At 38.7% G+C, this 21,558-nt stretch overlaps 1 protein-coding gene across 1 annotated transcript in view; it reads left to right on the forward strand.

The window, feature by feature from the left end:
- Window positions 1-21,558, forward strand: part of UBE3C (ubiquitin protein ligase E3C) — a 73,246-nt gene that overhangs the window by 29,182 nt on the left and 22,506 nt on the right. Inside the window, exons 11-18 of the mRNA XM_032235116.1 lie at window positions 4,435-4,521; window positions 5,549-5,706; window positions 6,862-7,094; window positions 10,437-10,541; window positions 10,718-10,805; window positions 13,459-13,556; window positions 15,155-15,287; window positions 18,566-18,813. Coding sequence (XP_032091007.1) covers window positions 4,435-4,521; window positions 5,549-5,706; window positions 6,862-7,094; window positions 10,437-10,541; window positions 10,718-10,805; window positions 13,459-13,556; window positions 15,155-15,287; window positions 18,566-18,813 — 1,150 coding nt within the window. The remainder of the gene's footprint in view (window positions 1-4,434; window positions 4,522-5,548; window positions 5,707-6,861; window positions 7,095-10,436; window positions 10,542-10,717; window positions 10,806-13,458; window positions 13,557-15,154; window positions 15,288-18,565; window positions 18,814-21,558) is intronic.

Raw genomic sequence — 21,558 nt, forward strand, 5'->3', positions numbered from 1 at the left:
GGGGGTGCTACTCAAATCTGTTCCTCGTGCCGAAAGCTTCGGGGGGTTGGAGAGCTATTTTCGACTTGAAGCTCTTGAACCAACAGCTTGTGTACCGCAGGTTCAAGATGCCTTGCTTAAATCCATTCTAGCAGGCATATGGGAGGGGGATTACATGCCTTCTATAGATCTCACAGAGGCTTATGCCCATATTCCCATCCTCTCATGCCACAGGCAGTACCTGTAGTTCTCCTACCTGGGCTGCCACTGCCAATACAGGGCCCTTTCCTTTGGGTTATCCTTTGCACCTAGGTCATTCATCAAGGTACTGGCGGTGGTGGCAGCCTACCTAAGGGGCTTTCCCATTAGGTTACATTGCTACCTGGATGACTTCCTCGTCCAGGGGGCGTCCCCGGGTCAGACTAGGGCGGACCTTTGGCAGGTCGTGGACACCCTACAGGGGCTGGGGCTCTCCGTCAACTTCAAAAAGAGTTTCCTCATCCCATCAACTAGAATTCTCTATTTGGGGGCGGTCATAGACTCCCGTGCAGGAAAGGTTTTTCTCTCCCTGGACTGCAGGGCCAGCTTTGTTTATATGATTAAGCGGGTCCATAGGGACCGTTATGTTCCCATAGCCTTTCTATCCAGCTTGTTGAGGTAACTCATATCCTGCATCGAGAAAGTACTGTGGGACACCAGGACTCTGCAGTGGTGACTCATATCGTTCCAGAGAAACAACACTAGCAGCTCACCAGCCAAGGTCGAGGCCACCCCTCAGGTACGGATTTCCCTCAAGTGGTTGTTGTCCCCAGCCTTGCTCAAGGGGTGCAAGTTCAGGGACCAGGAGCACTTGGTTATCACCACGGATGCCAGCCTGTTTGGCTGGGGGGCGACCCTGGGATCCCAGTTGGCGCAGGGCCAGTGGTCCTGGCAGGAGCTCCGACACAACATCAACTGGCTGGAGCTTCGGGCGATCCATTTGGTGCTTCGATATTTCTGGACTGCTGTCGAGGGTCATCATGTCCTGGTACTCACCGACAACGTGGCGGCCAAGGCTCACATCAATCGGCAGTGTGGCATGCGTTCCACACTGAAGCGATGTCGCTGGGCAGCTGGGCAGAGAGATATCTGCAGTCGATCCGGGGCGGAGCACATCACGGGGATCGAAAACCATCAGGCCGACTGGCTCAGTCGAGAGACGGTAGACAACAGAGATTGGATCTGTCCCAGGAGCTGTTTCAGAGCATCTGCCAGAGATTCGGACGGCCAGTATTGGACCTCTTCGCCACTCAGGTCAACACCCAGCTTCCGCGGTTCTTCTCTCGATTCTCAGCTCGGGGAACGGAAGGAGTCGATGCCCTTCGTGCAAGATGGCCAAGGGGACTTCTGTACGCTTTTCCTTCCCCCCCTCTCCTTCCCGGGATAGTTCAGAAGCTAGTCAGGGAGCAGGCAGAGCTGATTCTGGTGGCTCCTCACTGGCCGAGGAGACCCTGGTTTGTGGACCTCAAGATCCTGTCAATCCAGCCTCCATGGCGGATACCGAAGGGGGAAATAGAGCTGCACCAAGGGAGACTGATCAACCTGGAACCACACTGGCTGCAACAAGCTGTGTGGAGATTGAGCGGGAGCGCCTAAAGGGAGCTCAATTTTCTCTGCGGGTGATTAGAACCATAGAAGCCTCTCGCAAAAATGCACTTTGAGGATCTACGACTCTACCTGGGTGGCTTTCGTTTCCTGGTGCCAGGCAAAATGGATTGGGCCCACCAGGGCCTCGGTACCGCAGGTCCTGGAATTCATCCAGGACAGCCTAGACAAGGGTCTCACCCGGGGGACTGTGCGCAGGCACCCTTGCCACGATCCTCCCAGGCGAGGGCCCAGTTCCTCTCACCCAACTTTCTGTTGTGAAGAGGTTCCTTCAGGGGGTCTCCAACCTGCACCCCCCAGTGGTGCATAGATTCCCCATGTGGAATCTTCCCACCATGCTATGGGGTCTCATGGAGGAGCCCTTTGAGCCGTTGAGAGCGGTTAGCCGGGAACACCTAACCCTTAAGGTGGTATTATTCCTAGTCGTCATCACGTCGGCTAGAAGGGTGTCAGAGCTAGGAGCACTCTCCTCTAGGGAGGACTTGTGCATGTTCGACAACAACAGGGACACGTTGAGGTTGGACCCAGCCTTCTTTCCTAAGGTGAATTCCATATTCCACTGATCCCAGGAGCTTGTTCTCCCCAATTTCTGCCCTAATCCGGCTAGGGAATGGGAACAGCAGTGGCACCGGTTGGACGTCAGACTTGCCCTGAGTATTTACTTGAAGCGGACGGCCTCCTTCCAGAGGTCAGAGGCACTCTTCCTATCTTTCCAATTGTCGTCTCTGGGTAGGAGGGTAACACCTTCCACCATTAGCCGGTGGATCCGCTTAGCCATATCCCTAGCATACAAATCCCAGAAATTGCCGGTGCCGGCCGGCATCACGGCACACTTTTTTCATTTTTTTTCATTTCCCTTTATTTGTATGCCGCCCTTTTCCCTGGGGGGACTCAGGGCGGCTCACAGTTCAAAAAAAAAAGGGGGGGGAAGGACAAACAATTTCCAACATAAAACAATACAACATATTAAGAAAACACACCAGTCACACAATTCGAGTGGGGTTAGAATCTTAACCCCAGGCCAGCCGGGACAGCCAGATCTTTAAAGCGGTGCGGAAGGACTGGAGGGTGGTGAGGGTCCGAATCTCCATGGGGAGTTCGTTCCAGAGGGTTGGAGCAGCCACCGAGAAGGCTCTCCTCCGGGTAGTTGCCAGTCTACACTGGCTGGATGATGGAATTCGGAGGAGGCCTAATCTATGCGATCGTATCGGTCTGGTGGAGGTAATTGGCAGTAGGCAGTCTCTCAAGTACCCAGGTCCAGTGCCATGAAGGGCTTTGTAGGTGATAAGTAGCACCTTGAATCGCACCCGGAGATCAACAGGCAGCCAGTGCAGCTCGCGGAGGATAGGTGTTACGTGGGTGAAACGAGGTGCACCCACGATCGCTCGCGCGGCCGCATTCTGGACCAGTTGAAGGCGCCGAATGCTCTTCAAGGGCAGCCCCATGTAGAGCACATTGCAGTATTCCAGCCTAGAGGTCACAAGGGCACGAGTGACTGTTGTGAGGGCCTCCCTGTTCAGGTAGGGACACAACTGGTGCACCAGGCGAACCTGGGCAAATGCCCCCCTGGTCACAGCTGACAAATGATGTTCGAAGGTCAGCTGTGGGTCCAGGAGGACTCCCAAGTTGCGAACCCTGTCTGAGGGGCGTATAGTTTGACCCCCCAGCCTGAGAGATGGAACACTTGGCCAATTCGCGGGAGGGAAACACAGCAGCCACTCGGTCTTTTCTGGATTGAGCACAAGTTTGTTGACCCCCATCCAGTCTTTAACAGCCTCAAGACCCTGGCTCATCACATCCATCGCTTCGTTGAGTTGACACGGGGCGGACAGATACAACTGTGTATCGTCTGCATACTGGTGGTATTTTATCCCGTGCCGTCGAATGATCTCACCCAGCGGTTTCATGTAGATGTTGAAAAGAAGGGGGGACAGGACCGAACCCTGTGGCACCCCATACGTTAGGGGTCTAGGGGTTGATCTCTGCCCCCCGACTAACACCGACACTCTATGAGGAGCGCTGCCACCTCGGCGGCTTGGGCTTCCCAGGCCCCCATAGAGGACATTTGCAGAGCGGCTACATGGGCATCCCCATCGCCGTTTATCTGACATTACAGGTTTGACACGTTCGCATCGGCTGATGCAGCGTTTGGGCGCAGGATGCTACAGCAGATTATTGCAGAGCATGAGTTGGGACTTACCAAAGTCGCCCATGGGACTTAGCTTTGGTAGGTCCCATCCACTGGAGCCTCCTGTCCCTCGCTCCGGAAAATGGCAGTTGGTCTTGCTTGAACTGGTATTTTTGGGGCTGGGACAGGAGGCTCCAGTTCCCCGCCCTAGGTAGTATGATAGCTGGGGTAGTGGGAGTTCTCCTTTGTGCCTTGTTTTCAGGTCTGAGGGGAGCTCAGTTTGATGAAGTGGAGAAGAAAGGGTGGAGCACAGAGGCGTGTCTTCAGCTTCATCCCAGTCTTGTGGCCAAATGGGCGTGTCAATACCCATCCACTGGAGCCTATCCACTGGAGCCTCCTGTTCCAGCCCCGAAAATAACAGTTCAGATAAGACCAACTGCCATTCTGATGGTTTGTGAAACATGAAAAGGCACAGTGTATTGCGGTTATCTGTTTTTATTATGATGAATAAACATTGCTTTTCCTTTAATAGAAAAGATTTTATGTATTGATATAAACTAGCTGGAGAACCCTGGAATATTAATTAATATTAATGTCTAAGAGGGGTAATGTTGAGCAAATTTTGAAAGAAAAGTTTAACAAAAATATTTGGTAAAATTTATACTTTCTCTTTTTCCTTCTAGACTTTTGTACAGTTTAGCTTTTAATGCCAGATTTTTGAGGCATCTTTGGTATTTAATCTCAGAAATGAAAACACGAATGATTACCGGGTATGTAGTTACTTTATAAATATTGACAATATTCATATAGAGTAGCATGTATTGTATTGGTCAAACAGTTCCAAAATTACTCCACAGTAAAAACATAAAAATGATAATTAATGTTTTTTTATTAAAACTGAATATTTCAGTCAAAAAATAATAATTAGAAAAGTGCAAGAGGTTTGAAATTTTGGAATTACATAAACTTAAGATATGTTCCTTTTTGTTATTCCCTTTCCCCTTTTCCTTTTATTTTAGTTTGTGTTTTAATGTTCAACTCTGAAATTTAATACAGATATTATATATTTAAAAATGTATGTACTTTAAGAACATTTCCTTTTATTCATGTGAAAAAAAAGAAGAAAATGTCTCTTCTATTTTATATACACCACTTGAATAGGGTGAGAGGTTTTTTGGGAGGGGGGGGCTCTTTTATTTTATTCTTACTGTTGAGATAATTATTGTCCTGCATTTTAAAATCTATTTTAGCAGTGTCACCTGCTTTCTACGGAGGGTGGCAAAAGCTCACCTGTCCTGTAGATGGATAGTAGCTCCTTGTGAGTGTTCAGTTTTCCTTGAAGATGAAACGAGCGTGCATTCTGGATTCATAGTCTGATTGTGTGGTGCTGTTGTATTCTCTAATAAGATTTCTGTGTATATCTGGTAGCTGAAGGCAGAGATTAAATAACAAAGTTTTAGATTTCCCCTTGTTTTCCCAGTTATGCTGCCAAGTAGTTACTGTCAAGAGAAAAATACTATATTAATAGATCTGTACAGTTGTTATTTCATCAGAATTTATTTTCAGTATTTTACTAGCTATAAATATTACTTATTGTTACACAATAAGTAACATTTAAACAAATTGGGTAGATGGCCTTGAAATACTCTGGAAATATAATCTGGCTTCTAAAAGAGGATATTTCAGAAAAAAAAATCCAAAATGGGATGTTAGAAATAATTTCTAATCATTTCTTTTCCCACCCAAGCCATAGGTGTAAGTGGATAATAGGGTTATAATTTTTGTTTTTTTGTTAAGGTCTATGGTGCCGCTCCTTCAAGTAATTTCACGTGGCTCCCCAATGTCGTTAGAAGATTCTAGTCGGATCATTCCTCTCTTCTACCTTTTTAGCTCCTTATTTAGTCACTCACTTATTTCTATCCATGATAATGAATTCTTTGGTGACCCTATAGAAGGTAAGGGCATCTTCTGTGGATTTTCTCTCAGAACTCATAATAACATCATTATAAATATTCATATTAGATGTCCTCCTTCATCTGAAAACATAAAAATGTTTTTAAATGAAATTTTTGAATATACACTTTTAGAATATTTAATTGTTTAATTATAAGCATTGCTTTGTTCTCTTTTGTATTTTAATTTTCTAATCTGGAAATGGACACAGATTATAACATAAAATACAAGGTTTGAAAAGATCTACAAAACAGATTAGCCATTAAAGGTAGTCCTCTGGTTACGGTGGCAATTTGAACTGGAATTTCTATGGCTAAGCTGAAGTCAATATCACCACATTGCTTAGTGTTGGTAACTACCAGAAGCTAAGATCAGAAGCTTTGGTTGCCATCATTAATAGAGGACCATACAAGTTTTTAAATGAAGATTTCCCATGATCCCAACTTATGACATCTTGCTGGCTTCCCCAGCAAGAAGGGGAAGCTTCCTAGAAAACTCTGTTGCTATCTTTCTTTTGGGGGTCTCCAGGCAGGCAGAAAATAAAGAAGAGCTATGGACCGTCCGTACTTTGTAAATAGGCTTGTTGTATAGATCAGGTTTAAGGAAACCACAAGATGCAGTTAAATTGCTGCTGAAACATCTCGCTGTTAATATGACAGGCGGTGTTTATTAGATTACACTGGAGTGAAGACTAAGCATAGATAGATTACTATTTCAACAGTACAGGGACAAGCAAGTATCTTCTAGATATTTGGACTACAACATTAATCCAATCCAAGGATGGTTGATAGCAAGGCATTGTGAGAATTGCAATTCAAAACTTGAGAAAGAATCATTGCCTATACCTATGCATTTGATTTATTAGAATGTAATTAATTCTTCACTGTAATGTATAGATTCACATGTTTGAGCAAACACATTATTGTGAATTCAAATTATTTTATCTTTTGCTTAGAATCTTAGCTAGGTCACAATGCTAAACCATAAAGTGGTTGACTTGTTTTTGGATTATTGTGACGAATGATTTCACGCAATGTAAACCAGACCATCATGGGTTGATCAACAAGCTATCCTTCTAAAAAATCCTGTTAAAGTACTATGTGAGAATTCAAAGAGAGCAAGACTCTGTCCTTAAGCACGTTTTGTATTTTCTGTAGTTGTAGGTCAAAGACAATCATCAATGATGCCTTTCACATTAGAAGAACTGGTCACATTATCACGCTGTCTTCGTGATGCTTGTTTAGGAATTATTAAATTGGCCTATCCAGAAACCAAGCCAGAGGTTCGTGAAGAATATATTGCAGCATTTAGAAGTATTGGAGTCACTACAAATACAGAAATGCAGCAATGCATCCAAACAGAACAGAAGCGGTGGATTCAGCTGTTTAAGGTATACACGATTGATTCATAAGAGAATAAATCAAGATAACTTCTTTTTTTCATTCATATGGAGGAACAGGTGAATGCAGATCTAGAGTGGACAAACATTTAAAGTTTTATGCAATGTCTTCAACTCTGATTCTATCATAATTTTCTTCAACTTAGATGCTTTCCTTGTGCTTTCAGCTCTCAAAATTCTCAGCAGGCTTGCTGGCTGGGAAACTGGGTGTTGAAAAAGATTATGGTAAAAATATGTTTGTACTTTTTAAAAGAGTGGATGTCTTAAGCTTACATGTCAAAAGAGAATATTAAAATGAATATTCCTTTAAGCTCTTCTGATTCAGCAGCTGATACTTTATATGTGTTCAATATGTTCTTGCAGTTTTTAAGATACATTTTGGTCTTTGCAGAATGTATTCCAATAAATGTATTGTCACATGTTTATACATAGGGCATATTTAGATCTGAATACTATTTTCAGGATAAAACTTCAGATAACTTTTTTTAGTCAAAGTGTGTGCGCGGAAGGCTGAGCTCACATTTGTGAACCGGTAGGGAAGGTAAGTGAATACCACCCCTGTTCAGGTCTTTGGATAATTCATTGAGATCCTTTGGGAGCTTTTATATGCCCTATTAAATATATTAGTAATTTGGTCTGTGATGTCATGTAAGCCATTTGAGAATTTTTGAACTTCTAAAATCGAGGAAGCTTATAGGCAGAATTAACAAACTGGGCTGCATATTAGAAGATTACTTGTATTTTTCCCGTATAGAGAAGACCTTGGGGAAGGAATGGATAAACCAGTAAGGGAGGAGGAATGGAAATTCAATCCTGAGAAGGCATGAGAAAGAACCTCAAAATTGCCCCAACTTGATTCTGTTTGGTATAAATTGGGGAAGAGAGAGATTCTGATAGGCTTTTAATTCTATAATTATCACCTAGAGTAATAAAGTAGGATTCCTGGAATCTCTCTGGTGTCTGTTTCCTGAGTGGCCTGTTTTGAACAGCTGGTATTACCATTTTCTGAAAATTGGCAGCTAAGATAGCTCGAGTATTTTTGAATTAATTTTTTAATAATAATCGCTAGATATTTATGTAGCTTATTTTTTTCTAACCTCCCAGTGATACCCATTAAGGCAGTAGGGTAGCAATTCAGGATATAAGAAAGTGCTTGACTTGCCATGAAATGTCTGCAGCAAACACTCACAGTCAGCTAAAATTACTCATTAAAGGAGTGGAAGCAGAAGAAATGCATTTTCCAAATTAAATGCTAGATTTACAGTCCGTTTAATACCAGCGACCTCTCGCACACTAATGTTCAGTTCGAGTCATCAGCTGTTCCTTTAGGTCTTTTATCACTGTTTTTGTCAAGCTATCTATTTAATTGAAAGAAGTTAATTGAATGAAAATGATCAACTAAGCTTGTATTAATATTGCTAATGGAACTTTCTTCTTGGCCATGTTTGGAGAAAAATGTCAAGTTAGACTTTAGGAAAGACCCATTAATGCTTGCACTTAACCTGATGGGCTAATTAAGGAATGCTTATTCATTCTACAAGTCTACAATAGCCTCTATCCCACTCATTTTGTCTGATTTTTACAAGACATTTCACTTATGAGCAATGAACATTATGGACATTAGTAGCAATGAGAGTAGCTGATAATGTTTCGATTGTGTTGAATATTGTACAAAAGCAGGGCAAGATACTATGGAGATGTAATAAAAGATTGAAATTTTAATTAGTTATCCATTTGTTATCTAGTAAATTTTACAATCTATGAATATGGACCTAGTATGCTTACATATTACAGAAATGTGAAGTGCTCTGGTGTTATGCCAGTTTTTTTCAAGCTGATGTCCTCCAAACATATTGGCCCAATGGCCCATGATGGCTGAGAATTTTGGAAACTTAAATTCAAAATTCCTGCTATAAAAAGGGTTTGTGTTGTGCTGTTACATCCAGCGAGCTTTCTATGTTGAAATCTACAAGATGAACCATATTTACTTAGAATATTACCAGTAAGTATAATTGGTCAAATCTGAAAAAAATCCTTGTGGGAATGATGAATGGTACACAGCAAAAAGCCAGTTGTATAGTTAGTAAATATAAAACAAAAATTAGCAAGTGTGTGTGTTTGTGTAATTATTTTGTTTTGTATGCATTTTTATAAAAAAAAATTGAGCTGTGCAGGATTTTTCTCAAAAGATATTCTTTAGTAGCATGAATAATTTCTGTAGTATGTGTATTTAGAAGAACAGATACAAATGAAGCATATAAACTTGTTTGTACTGTGACAAAATAAATATTCATCTTTCAATAATATTCATGTGATTCACAACAAAAATAAGGATATTTGACAAGGCCAGAAATCTATCTGTAGTGGTAAGTAGACAAATGAAAAAGGAATGCTTATTGGTTACATAATGGTCAGTGAATCCTTTCACGATGATCTATTTTTTCCTGTTCAAAATGTGTGTAGAAACTTAGTTATCACAAAAAAAAGTGTGAAAGACACTCTCAATCTTTAATTCTCAGTTCTTCTCAAATTAATTATCTTCAAATGCTTAAAAGTTTCATACCAATATCATGATTATTTTATGGGGTTAGTGCAGTTAGCTAACATTTATTGAAGTTTACAAAGGGTTAGATATTTATAGATTTTTTTTTATAGATACAGAAGAAACCATGTTAAAGCTTGTGGAAAGTAAGCATATAAAATTATCAGTTTTTAACAATATTTCAGAATAAAATGTACTTTGCAGGTGAAAGCCACTACCAAAATGTATTATTTTTGAATCCATTCATCTTAATGGATAGTCTTGATACAACATTATATTTAGTAATAGGATTGATTATTTTAAGGTTATATTTAATTTTTGTTTATAGCTATTTTTAAAAAATGTATTAGTTGTTATTGGAAACATGCAGAAGAGGCCTTCATCCTGAAGTGGATAGACAATGACTAAAATGATGATGAAGTAACTCTGCCAATACTTAGTTTAATGATTTAAAATTGTTGATTATTTTTCACAAAATTTGTCCAGTGTCTGGATACTTGATTTTGACCCAAAGATTCAGAGGGTGATTTATTGTCTTTATGTTCTGGAATCAGCCATGATGGTTAGGGATCTGGGATGTTGAAATCCAAGAGATCTGATCTGGTTGAGGAAAAGTGAACTCCAACCAGATTCTCCAACTGTTAGTCTTTCTCTTTCTCTCTCACACAAACTAAATATATATGCATTAGGTATAAATATATTAATATAAATACAAATTCTGTTTATAACTGAGTCTTGTTTTCTGTCTTCCTGCATAAAAATACTTCATAATGGCTGTTTTAATCATCTAGGTAATCACTAATTTAGTGAAAATGCTGAAATCTAGAGATACAAGAAGGAATTTTTGCCCACCAGATCATTGGCTATCATTACAAGAAAACATTAGAGCAGATAAGGTAATATAGAAATTACTTTTTATTTTAAAAATAGCTTTTTTCATATTGAATTTACATATTTAAGCTGTTTTTATATCTCAATGTTGGAATTTCTTAAAAATTAGCATGCATACCAATAATGTACTTTTAAGATTTCAGCCCAAGACATTTAACCATCATATTTAATGTACTGCCAGGTTACACAGCTTTATGTGCCGTCAGCCAGACATGTATGGAGAGTGAGGAGAATGGGAAGGATAGGACCCTTGCAGTCAACTTTGGATGGTAAGAAATGGTTTGTTGTTGAAACTAACCTATGCAGGAGACAACTGTAATCAATATCAAAGTTGGTTGCACATTGCCTGCATTTCTATTTTTATTTAAATAATGTTATCTCTCTGAAAAAGAGACCAATCTTTCTCTAAGAAATGACCCATGAAGTGGCTTAGAATGAAAAAGGATGCCGTTACAATGATTGTGTAAAGAGAGGTGCATAACAGTGTCCTTTTGATTTGTTTAATTCCACTTGACTCCTCATGAGTTAAACACAATTAATGTGAAAGCGTCACTGACTTGCATGTGACCACGTTACTTGTGTTTTCTCATTTATTTAAATGGCAAGCTCTTTTGTTTCTAAATGCCTTGTGTATTGATGACTCAATCCCATATTTCTCTTCAAATAAATAACTGTTGATGGGGCAGTCTGGATAAAATTGACTATTTGGCTAGAATAATTGAACCGCTGAATTTAGATAGTGGCTTACCTTTGCTGTACATGCAATTTCTCTTTTCAAAATGCTTTTAACCCTTAGCATAATCAATTGCCTATCTTGACTAATTGAAAATGTTTGCTGAAAATTTATAAAATGCTTGCAAGTTCAAGTACCAAAAATTGCTATTTACTGAAGTTATCACTCTTGTAAGGTTCGTTTTGCAGTGAAGATGTTCTTCTGAATTGATCTAATTAAAATTAACTTGTAGGTTAGAAGTGTAGCATTTTTTGTTAGATTTTTTTCTGGAAAAAAAAAGAAAAGAAACTAGACTATTTTGCAGTACTTTCCTGCAATTTGATTCCAACGAAAAGGGTATCTTACTTTAGTAACAAATAATACACAGCTCTTTCAAGAATATTTATTAATTCTCCTACGTAGTCCTTGAATGTCTTTTTTGATATGTAACATTTGTATTTTCAAAATAATTCTTGTTTTGAGAAATTTTGTTTTCAGCTATGCTTGCGGTTTCACACTGTTTTTGTTGCTAAATTTTCCCTTCACTTTCCTTCCCACTTTGCTTTATTTTACATCAACCCCCCCATGTCTCCAAACTTTGAGAGCAACACACTGAATAAATAGGTAGTCCTTGACTTATAACCATTTGTTTAGTGACTGTTCAAAGTTATAATGATGTTAAAAAAGTGACTTATGATCAATCCTTACATTTATGATAGCTGCAGCATTCCCACCATCACATGATCAAAATTCAGGTAACCGTCTCATAGTTACAACAATTCCAACATCCCAGGATCATGTGATCTCCATTTCTAACCTTCCCAGCCAGCAAATCAATAGGGAAAGTTGGATTCACTTAGTAACTGCATGATTCCTTTAACAATTGCAGTGATTTGCTTAAAAACTATGGCAAAAGAGGTTGTAAAATTGGGTGCGATTCATTTAACAACTACCTTGCTTAGCCATGGAAATTCTTGTTCTACTTGTGGTTGTAAATCAACCTGTAGTGGGAAAGTTACAATAGGGAATGAAGGCTGTCTTTCTTGTTGCAGCACCCGCTTTTTGGAATGCTATTTCCCATAGATACCAATGGTTCCTCCTCAGAAAGCTCTGGGAATGGCTGTTGGCCCTTTGGGGTAGGCAAGCTCAGGAAACATACCACAAGAAATATTAGAATAATACATTATTGATAAAGGCTATGCTAATAAAATCTTGGAAGCCCAATCAAATTTCCTCTTCCCTCCCTCTTATACCAAAGAGTATAAGAGAGAAAGCAATTTTTAGCTTCCTCCTCATGTCTTCTTGCTTTCCAAAGTTGAGCTCCTATTTACTAATGGTCATCGCATATTTTTTCCAAGGTCGTTTCTCGATCTTCAATTTTTTCTATCATGTGGTTTCCTTCTGAACACATATGATCTGTGTTTTTATTTTACAGTTCTTGTTTTAAAACGCTGTAAGCTGCCCAGAATTATATGGGTTTCGGCAGCCTCTAAATTGTATAAATCTATAAGAAAATAAGAAAAGCCAAATTTACCCGTATAAGCTGAAACTCTCCAAGCAGACTTTTGAAACCTGGTTGTTGGTTGAACAGGTGGCATATGTATTTATTAAATAAGTGATCCTTGGTTCTCTGGTAGCCTTCAAGTATTTATTCAATTTTATTTAAGCTGCATAATGAATTCTAATATTTAGGGTACACTTTAATGGGATCTGTACAGGTAAACCTCAATTTATGACCACAGTTCATTCTAAAATTTTGTTGCTGTGTTAAGACAGCAACAGTTAAGTGACTTTTACCCCATTTTATGACTTTTCCATAATTGTTAAGTGAAACACTCTATTGTTAAGTTAGGAACACAGTTGTTAAAGTGAATCTGGCTTTCCCATTGACTTTGTTTCTAAAGGTGATCACATGACCATAGGACACTAAATATGAACCAGTTTCCCAAGCATTTGAATTTTGATCACATGACCATGGGAGTGCTGCAATGGTTGCAAGTGTGAAAATGGTCATGCCACTTTTTTCAGTGCCATTGTAATTTTGACCAGACACTAAACAAATGGCTGTAAGTTGTAATTCAAACTATATGGTGAACTCCAGGTTGCCCATTCCTGATGTACATCGTACTGTCCTTACCAGTTGAGGAAGAATGGAAAAGATCATATGGTACCACATAATAAAGCTAAATTCTGATCTCTTTGTTTAAAAGTGGGACTGGATCCAGCCCCTCTCTCTGTGTCGGAGGAGCGACAGCTTGCAATATTAACAGAGCTGCCTTTTGTGGTTCCTTTTGAAGAAAGAGTAAAGGTACTTTATGTTTTTTAAGCCTTGTAATTTTTAACAAAGTTTTAAATATTGCTGAAAGTATATTCTTGTTAAAGGTGTATATAACATTTCAGAATGGAAATGTTTCGTGCTGTTTTGAATTTGAAATGGTCTGTTCTTATTTCTGTTCTCGTGCTGTCATTCTGAAATTACTGGCCGGACTTGAAGATATTTTTATGTAGTCAGACTGGTCATTTCAAATTCAAAGCAACTATTTCAAATTTTAAATATTTTGAATGTTTGCTCATCTTTTAAGTCTTGAACTATGTGCACCATAAAAGACAGCATACGTTTATCTCTTGCCCATAGGAGATTGATTACAGAACTTTTGGTGAGGACTAAATTTTGCAAACTCAGCATCTCAGTTCCATGGCTGGAGGAGATTAGAATGTTTTTGTAACTCTCTCCAAATATTGAAACTAGCGTCAGTTAGTTTAATATATATATTATACTTAAAGTGACTGTGACATTGAAAAGTACAAAAATTACAATTGTGTTGGAACCTTAGTTTTCTATTCAATTGGAAAGGTAGCCTTTAAATCAAGAAAGATGACACATCACAACAGAGAAATTTTTAAGTCGTATTGTCAATTCTTGTTCAGATTTTTTGCTTCGAACTACAGTTCTTGCACCAAATTGCAGGTAGAATTGTTTTCCCCCCCGTATCTGTTGTGATATGTGACCTTTCTTGATCTAAAAGCTATCTTTGACTGGATAGAGAATTAAGGTTCTAATACAAATATACATTGCACCCATTCATATGTTGTCTTGAATGCAACTGAGCAGAAGCTATAAGAGCATTTGCCATTCATTGGCATGGCAGGAAATATTTGTAGAAAGTATTTGTAGAAAGTGGTGGCTGCAATATTTTCATTGGTGGCAAATAAAAATGATATTAGCAAATGAGAAAGTGATAAATATCAGCCAGTAGAAGGAAGTAGAGAATCTTGGCTAACCCCAGCCATGAAATCATTTGGTGAGTTCCATCTGCAAATCTGAATTAGTTATTTTTTGTTGGGCTTCTGGAATAGTTTGTACTGATTTTTTTATACTCATAAATTGTTTAAAATTTTGTAGTTTTAGGTTTTTGAGGCTATTGTAAGCGATCATCATATAAACCAGGTTTTCCTCATCATTTTCATTTAAAAATTACCAGCATAAAGTTCTGTTGATGCTACAGCTTTCAGCTAATTAGCAAACTGAATTCCAAGAATTGTGCTGCTGTCAACATGTACTTAAACTATAAGGGAAATGGAAGATAGTTTCATGAGAGATATAAATCACTGTTACTGAAAAAGACATTGATAAATGTAGGGGAAATGTGTTGCTTAGTTCATGTGAAAGTATTAGAAGTGGCAAGAATCTTGTAACTTTAAGCTTTCGTTCATGTATTAGGTAAGCTTCTTAATGCAAACTTTTCTACGTGAAGGCGTGTAAAATATTAGTTAAAAGAAATCTTACCACGAATTCCCAATATCTTAGCTCTATGTAATGAAATTGAAATGCTACTGAATTATGTTGTATTGAAAGTCCATACTTAAATGTAATTACTTTTTCTTTCATGACTTACTCCATACAAGATCTTTCAAAGGCTGATCTATGCAGACAAGCAGGAAGTACAAGGAGAAGGTCCATTTCTGGATGGAATTAATGTTACCATCAGAAGAAATTATATTTATGAAGATGCATACGACAAACTTTCTCCTGAAAATGGTATGATATTTATAAATTGGTCAAATGATTTATCTTGAGAACTATAAAAAATTAGATTGGGACACCTAGAAATCTTATGTTTATATTGGGGGATATTAGACAGAAGACTGATATGTTGTAAAATGCTGTACAGCGTTAAACATTCCATGTGTTTGAGGTTTTTTAAAAAAAAGAGATCATAGTTTACAATGATGGAAATATTTTGTAGCAGCATTTTAAATCTTTTCTTTTAGATTATTAAAAAGCCTGTTGTGTATTAACCTTAAGTGGGCAGAATATTTATTTATTAGAAATTATTACATTACAACTTTTCATAGAGGAGAACAAGGTGACATACATAATGTCACCCCAGCCTCAGATTTTCCATGCAACAACAGCCTTGTGGCATGTGACATGGTCCAAGTGAGCATGATGATGAATCTGAAATAATCTATGCGTTTCCACAGGTGGGGTGCACTAGAATTTCCTTAGTTCCAGAGGTTTAGTGCTATATGTCACCGGCTTTCTACTTTTCATTAATCAGATTTTCAGTATCTGATTTATATGATGTCATTTATCATAGTTCCCCCCCCCCCCCGTAAAGTAATCAGAAAATTTGTGAAATCCGTAGAAAAGTCAGCCATGAAATTAAAAGCTTATTTGAAACCTTGAGATGCATTAAAATGCAGATTGATTTATATCTGCATAAGAAAACAGACATGATTGATCTGTTCCTATGATCTTGAGTAAAACAAATTTACACAATGTTTTGGGCTACTTTTAAGGCACAGTTAGAAATTATTTCTTGCCATGGTCAGATATCATATTCTTGGTAGCCAACTTTTAAAGAAGATACTGTCTATTAAGAGGAAATTTTTGTGTGAACGTTAACAATAATTTTAGGAGTTGAACTATTTTCTTTAGAACTTTAGAATAAATTATTTGTAATGGAATGTAAAAATAGCCTTGGAAGATTTGTTGGGGTGAGGAAGAGAAGCTCTTCCTTCTGATTTGTGAGAAACAGGCAGAAAAAAGAAACTTAGACATTATCTGCTGTAATTTATCAGGCAGTATAAAGACAGAACTGGAAATTTGTACTTTCGAACTTTCAAGATTGATGTAATTTTTTCTCCAACCATCTTCCAAGATCATTCTCATATTCCATTAGAGTATTGCATATTCTATGGGTATAAATTCTCATCTAATGTGAATGTGGGACCCAGAATTTCCTGAAACTATTTACTAATGAACAAATTAACTATTCTGATATATTGGAAAAAAATGTGGATAAGAATATTGGCTTAATTTTCCAGATGAAAGAGAAATGACTTTGGAGCAAAATGTGTTTTATTTTCCTGTGTCAAAACATTTGAATAGATGTACCCATGTTTTAAAAGGTCAGAGGCAATTACTGTACAAAAATATGTGAATGTTTGAACGGAAACAAGGGCTAAATATAAAACGTATCAACATAGAAGGAGGATAGATGTAAGTCAAGCACTGTTCCTTCTAAGGTGCGCGGCTGCGCGGCTGTGCACGTGGCAAGAAAACCCCGCGCAGCAGTTTCTAACGGCCGCGCAGTGATTTCTGTCAAAGCAAACGTGGGGAAGTCCTTTGCAGGCGGCTAGAATTGGCCGCCCGCAAAGGACCTCCCCAGGCTTGTTTTGATAAGCACGGAGTGACTGACGGTAGTTTGTGCCGGCTGCGGCCGCTCAAACTAGCGTCAGTCGCCCCTGTGTTCAGCAAAGCAAGCCCGGGGAGGTCCTTTGTGGGCGACCAATCCTAGCCGCTTGCGCCTGGTGCTGCGGCTGAAGTAAACCCCCAGAGCCCCTGCCGCCACCGGAATATCTGCTGCCTCCTCCTCCAGCACTGCCGGATTTGCTGCCCGACGCCGCGGCTGAGGTAAAACCGCCAAAGCTCCCGTCAGCACCCCCGCCCATGGCAGTGCCCTCCACACGGAGCACCTGAGCTGGGCCCTGCGTTATCCCTCCCCCCTCCTCCTCTGCAGTGCTTTTAAGGAGTAATGAGGCCGTGGGAGCCAGTAGGAAGGCGGCGGAGGGGGCGGGATCGGGAAAAAAAGGCCTCATGGCGTCTCAAAAACACAGCGGAGGTGGAGGCGGCGGTAGGGGTAACCCAGTGCCCAGCTGAGGTGCTCTGAGTGGAGGGGGAGGAACCGCCACCGCTGCTGCCATGGGCGGGGGTGCCATCGGGAGCTTTGGCGGCTTCACCTCAGTTGCAGCCCTGGACAGCAAATGTGGTGGTGCTGTTGGAGGAGGAGGAGGAGGCAGCAGCAGTTATTCTGGTGGCGGCGGGGGCTCGTTGGCATCTTCAGCAGCAGTCCTGCCCCCTGTGGAAAAAAACGAGATGGAGCAGATCCACGCAGATGACGTCGCCGCAACGTGACTGGAGGAGGAATTGTGGGATTTGAAGTCCACAAGTCTTAAAGCTGTCAGGTTTGAAGACCCCTGGGTTTTTTTTTTTCTAAAGGGTTAGGGGTGCGAGGGTCTTGTAACTTGACAGCTTTAAGACCTGCGTGCTTCAAATGCCAGACTTTCTGAGCCAACATTTTGGTTGCTAAGCAGGAGCGTTGTTAAGTGATACTGATATTATATAACACTTTTAATTAAGCGGGTACCTTGATTAAACATAACTTTGAGTTTCAAATAATACTGATTTCGTCGTTGTCTTAGGTGACATCTGTGAAAAAATTCAGGTGCTCAGGCATGAAAGTGTGCCGCTCAAACACTATAGTTTTCTGCTCACACTGAAAAAAAATCAGAGGGAACATTGAAGTCAAGACGCCTTTGAGTAGACCTTCAATGATAGTTACTTGTCATCTTCCTTGATGTAGCCTCTACATATAAATTCTATATGTAAAGCATACATAGAAAACTGGTGCTCCAAATATTTAGACTAAAGCTTCCATCAGTCCCAACGAACTGAGAAATGGACAGGATTCTTGAAGCTCTAGCCAACAGACTTGGAGCACCACAAATGGCTATTCTAGAGAGGAATTACGAGCTGCAGAAAAAGCTACACTATATGGCTTCAAATCCATATTTCAGTAATGAATATTTAATTTTTTTGGTTGTAAATTGTTTTGATTTCAACTAGGAATGAATGGGGTAGAACGATAGCAATATGCAGTTTTCTGCATTGCTGAGAGTAGTTGGTGTTGGTAGGTTTAGATACATTTAAATGCTAGTTGATGTTTGCACAATCAACTTTTTGTGGATTTTGATGTGTTTATAATTAATGTATCCATAATTTATTCTATAGCCTTTCTTTTATTTCTTCAGAACCTGATTTGAAAAAACGGATTCGTGTACATTTACTCAATGCCCATGGTCTAGATGAAGCTGGTATTGATGGGGGTGGAATATTCCGAGAATTTTTGAACGAACTACTTAAATCAGGATTTAACCCTAACCAGGGTTTTTTTAAGACCACTAATGAAGGATTGCTTTATCCAAATCCTGCCGCACAAATGCTTGTTGGAGGTTCTTATGCACGGCACTATTATTTTCTTGGGCGGATGCTTGGAAAGGTAAATAAATGCATGAATATATAAACTACTTGAATGCTGCAAAACACACACAGTGGTCAGGTCAAACTTTAGTAAAATAATCTGGGTGGCACAAGCAGGTTTGTATATATTTCTCCTTTTGTTTCAGTGGAAACAAAAATCTGCTGTACTTTACCCATCTGACAATTATTGTGTCTCAAACTGATTCATAACATTCTGAAGTGAGCACAAGGGGAATGCGAAAAAAACAATTTTTTTTTAAAAGACAGTGTCTGCTAGCATTTATATCCCTTAGTCTGATCTGTTCCTGGTAATTATGCTTTTTAATAACACCTGGAATGCTGTGTTACTATCCAAGAAGCAAATTGATAAAAAGGTAGTTGATTCTGTGAAAAATGCTAACATGGGAAAAGTATAGGTTGTACAAGTTGTTTAGCATGTTCAAAGACTAATTTTGTTAGTAGTTACAGCGCCAGAGTGGAAGCGAAAAGACCTTGAGTTCTTCTCCCTCCTTAGCCACAAAGCCCAGCTGGAAGACTTTGGGACATTTAGTCTCCTTATCTCAAGATTCTAGTTATTTCATTTATTTCTATTTCTGTTTACAGCAAAATGGTGCATATCACATACCCACACAAGGATACGAAAGATGACAAAGAACAATGTAGAGAACACCAACTGTGAATCAGAAAAAAATAACTGTGCTACCACTTAGCAAAAAAGTGTATTTTTTAAAACCCTTTTTATATTAACTAAAATAAAAATACACACAATTACAAAAATTCATACCTTTATCAGTAAAATTTTGATTTAATAGTATCTATTTTTCATTTCTGATTACTCTCTTTATTTATTAAAGTTGTTAAACTCCAAATAAGCAGTGTACAATTCAAACATTGTAGACCTATAAGGAGAGAACCCATAATGGTCTATGGTGGCAAAATATAGAAGGTGTTTTGTATCACACTTATTCCAACTAATATGTTTTTATTTGTTTTTATATCATTTATTTTGTGCTTTTGTTTTAATCATGTGTGAGATAGGCCTCTATATAAATCAAATAAAAAATGACCATCATTCTTATGTCAGTAATCCTTAGGTACCATTCAGGTGCACATTCTAACATGTCTATAAGTGATTGGGAAAGGTGAAAAATAGGTACTTCCATACTTTGTAAATACGTTTATGCCGAATCAAGGACATTTGCCTAAGATGTTATCTTTTTAAACAAAAAACCTGTGTCTGATTGAGATAAACCGAACCACACATTAAACCTTGACATGAAAAGAACTATTGGTCACTCAGAAGGTAGGAAAGTTTTGCAGTGTGAGTATTCTGTTTATGTAGGGACAGGATGGTGGTGTTATCTAATAATTAGCTATATCCAAGTGCAGAAACTTCTATTAAGTGGCATTCAGCAAGAAGATAAGGCACGGTCTTATTGTGCAATCCATACCTTATTTTTCAGCCCCTGTCCAAATTGAGACTTTAGCTGAATAATTATTCATCCATTTATAAAAATGCTTCCCTAGCATCCATTTGCAAGCTATTTCTAAGGTGATTCGGTATGTTAATTAAAGTCCTTGTGGGAATAAATGGCCCATGTTATAAAAGAAGTGCCAGATTAAAGCAGTTGTATAAACCAAAACAACTGTGTTTATGCTGCAGTGTCACTGGAAGGGGAATATATTAAAATTGATACTTTACATATATTTTATGTTTAGATAGTCATGGGGAAATGATCAAGTATGTTTTAAGCAATCATGGTTATGTTAATAAAATTAGGTTGCCATTTTGATCACGCTTTGCATGTTCTTACATTTTGATTGTATTTAGTCTAGATTCTGCATACAGGTAGTCCTCGACTTAAAACAGTTCATTTAGTGGCCTTCAAAGTTATGGCAACACTGAAAAAAGTTGCCATTTACAGCTGTTGCAGCATCTCCATGGTCATGTTATCAAAATTTGGAAACTTGGAACTGGCATGTATTAATGACTGTTGCAATGTCCTGAGGTCATGTGTTCATTTTTGGGTGACCTTTTGATAAGCAAAGTCAGTGAGGAAGCCAGATTCACTTAATCTGATAAAGATTGTAAAATGGAGGAAAATTCACTTAGCAACTGTCTTCTTTAGTAACAGAAATTTTGGGCTTACATCGAGGACTACCTCTACTCTGTATATCCAACCTTATTTGCCATTTTTTTGTGAAAGCATTAGGACTCCCTACAGCTTTTAAGGATTTCCTAATAGGCAAAAACAAGCTTCTTACGCTTAATACTAATATTTCATAATAGAAATAAAATAAGATGTTTTTTTAATATAACTTGCAACTAAGAGGCGTCATTCTAGAAAAAACAGGTAATCCAATGGGCAATAGAAATGTTAATATATGTAGTTTGAGCAAGTAAAGCTTCTGAGCTTGGTCTTTCAGTTGTAAAAGCTGTGCTAACTTTCTCTAAATTAAATATCAAAAAATTTTTTTTTTAAAGTTCAAAGCTCATAATGCTAAAAAAAATCTTTAAAAAATGTAACTACCTTGTTTCACTTATTTACTAAACAGAAAGAGTATTTGTGTAATATACATAAATAACTTCTGATTTACAAAACTGGCTGATATTCAGACAGGCGAAAACCCAATAATAAGCAACACATTTTAATTAACTCTAATTGATTTTTTTAAAAAAAATTCAACTAATACTTTTCTGGATGGTAGATTCTTTCATATAACCAATTATCTATTCATTACAAATGACTAAACTTAGTATCAG

Source organism: Thamnophis elegans, chromosome Z, assembly GCF_009769535.1.
Source record: "Thamnophis elegans isolate rThaEle1 chromosome Z, rThaEle1.pri, whole genome shotgun sequence".
In the NCBI taxonomy this organism is placed as follows: domain Eukaryota; kingdom Metazoa; phylum Chordata; class Lepidosauria; order Squamata; family Colubridae; genus Thamnophis; species Thamnophis elegans.